The sequence below is a fragment of the Passer montanus genome, unplaced genomic scaffold (assembly GCF_014805655.1).
Source record: "Passer montanus isolate IOZ18808 unplaced genomic scaffold, ASM1480565v1 scaffold592, whole genome shotgun sequence".
Classification (NCBI taxonomy): Eukaryota; Metazoa; Chordata; class Aves; order Passeriformes; family Passeridae; genus Passer; species Passer montanus.
Window position 1 is genome coordinate 1,988 of NW_024370949.1, and position 2,062 is coordinate 4,049.

General features: G+C 63.5%; 1 protein-coding gene across 1 annotated transcript in view; it reads left to right on the plus strand.

Annotated features, from left to right (window-relative positions):
• The first annotated feature begins 83 nt into the window (after nt 1-83).
• Nucleotides 84-2,062, plus strand: part of LOC120510637 (valine--tRNA ligase-like) — a 17,124-nt gene continuing 15,145 nt past the window's right edge. Inside the window, exons 1-2 of the mRNA XM_039726636.1 lie at nt 84-217; nt 1,348-1,513. Of these exons, the coding sequence (XP_039582570.1) occupies nt 132-217; nt 1,348-1,513 (252 nt within the window). The 5' untranslated portion in view covers nt 84-131. The remainder of the gene's footprint in view (nt 218-1,347; nt 1,514-2,062) is intronic.

The window sequence follows — 2,062 nt, forward strand, 5'->3', positions numbered from 1 at the left end:
TTTTGGGGGGGGGTCCCTGGGGGTCTCTGGGGATTTTTTTGGGTTTTTTTTGGGGGGATTTTGGGGGTCTCTGACCCCCCCTGTGCCCCCAGCGCTCCCTGGAGACCCCCAACCCGCGGGGGGCGTTCGTGATGTGCCTCCCCCCCCCCAACGTCACCGGGACCCTGCACCTGGGCCACGCCCTGACCGTGGCCATCCAGGACACGCTGGCCCGCTGGTGAGTGACCAGAGTGACCACTGAGTGACCACTGAGTGACCAGAGTGACCACTGACCAGTGACTGACCAATGGGAGTGACCACAGTGACCCCAGTGCCCTGACCGTGGCCATCCAGGACACGCTGGCCAGGTGGTGAGTGACCACTGAGTGACCGCTGAGTGACCACTGAGTGACCAGAGTGACCACTGACCAGTGACTGACCAATGGGAGTGACCATAGTGACCATAGTGACCAATGAGTGACCATAGTGACCCATGGCAGTGACCCCAGTGCCCTGACCGTGGCCATCCAGGACACGCTGGCCCGCTGGTGAGTGACCAGAGTGACCACTGAGTGACCACTGAGTGACCAGAGTGACCACTGAGTGACCACTGAGTGACCAGAGTGACCACTGACCACTGACTGACCCATGGGAATGGGCAATGGGGACAGGGAGTGACCACAGTGACCCCAGTGCCCTGACCGTGGCCATCCAGGACACGCTGGCCAGGTGGTGAGTGACCACTGAGTGACCACTGACCCATGGGAGTGACCACAGTGACCAATGACCAATAACCACTGACCAGTGACTGACCAATGGGAGTGACCACAGTGACCCCAGTGCCCTGACCGTGGCCATCCAGGACACGCTGGCCAGATGGTGAGTGACCACTGACCACTGAGTGACCACTGACCACTGAGTGACCACTGACCACTGAGTGACCACGGAGTGACCACTGAGTGACCAGAGTGACCACTGAGGACGGGGTCTCACCACGCTCTGGGTCCCGGCTGTGACCACGCCGTGACCCCAGTGACCCCGTTAACCCCAGTGACCCCAATGTCCTGATTAACCCCGATGTCCCCATTAACCCCATTGACTCTGATGTCCCCAATGATGTCCCCAATGATGTGTCTGATGTCCCCAATGTCCCCAGGCACAGGATGCGGGGTCTCACCACGCTCTGGGTGCCGGGCTGTGACCCCAGTGACCCCAGTGACCCCATTAACCCCTCTGTCCCCCCAGGCACAGGATGAGAGGTCTGACCACCCTGTGGGTGCCCGGCTGTGACCCCAGTGACCCCAATGACCCCGATGTCCGCGTTAACCCCAATGTCCCTGTTAACCCCGTTAACCCCTCTGTCCCCAGGCACAGGATGCGGGGTCTCACCACGCTCTGGGTGCCCGGCTGTGACCACGCCGGCATCGCCACCCAGGTGGTCGTGGAGCGGCGGCTGCAGCGCTCGCGGGGCCTGAGCCGGCACCAGCTGGGCCGGGAGGCCTTCCTGGGGGAGGTGTGGCGCTGGAAGGACGAGTGAGTGACCCCGAGTGACCACTGACCCCTGAGTGACCCCTGAGTGACCCCTGACCCTTGGGGAGTGACCACAGAGTGACCACAGTGGGCCCTGGGCCGGCACCAGCTGGGCCGGGAGGCCTTCCTGGGGGAGGTGTGGCGCTGGAAGGACGAGTGAGTGACCCCGAGGGACCACTGACCCCTGAGTGACCCCTGCGTGACCCCTGACCCTTGCGGAGTGACCACAGAGTGACCACAGTGGGCCCTGGGCCGGCACCAGCTGGGCCGGGAGGCCTTCCTGGGGGAGGTGTGGCGCTGGAAGGACGAGTGAGTGACCCCTGAGTGACCCCTGAGTGACCCCTGAGTGACCCCTGAGTGACCGCTGTGACCCTGAGTGACCACAGTGACCACTGACCCCGGGGCAGTGAGCACAGAGTGAGCCCTGGGGGGTGGGAGTGACCACAGTGACCACTGAGCCCTGGGGGAGGTGTGGCTGGAAGGACGAGTGAGTGACCCCTAAGTGACCCCTGAGTGACCCCTGAGTGACCCCTGAGTGACCCCTGAGTGACCC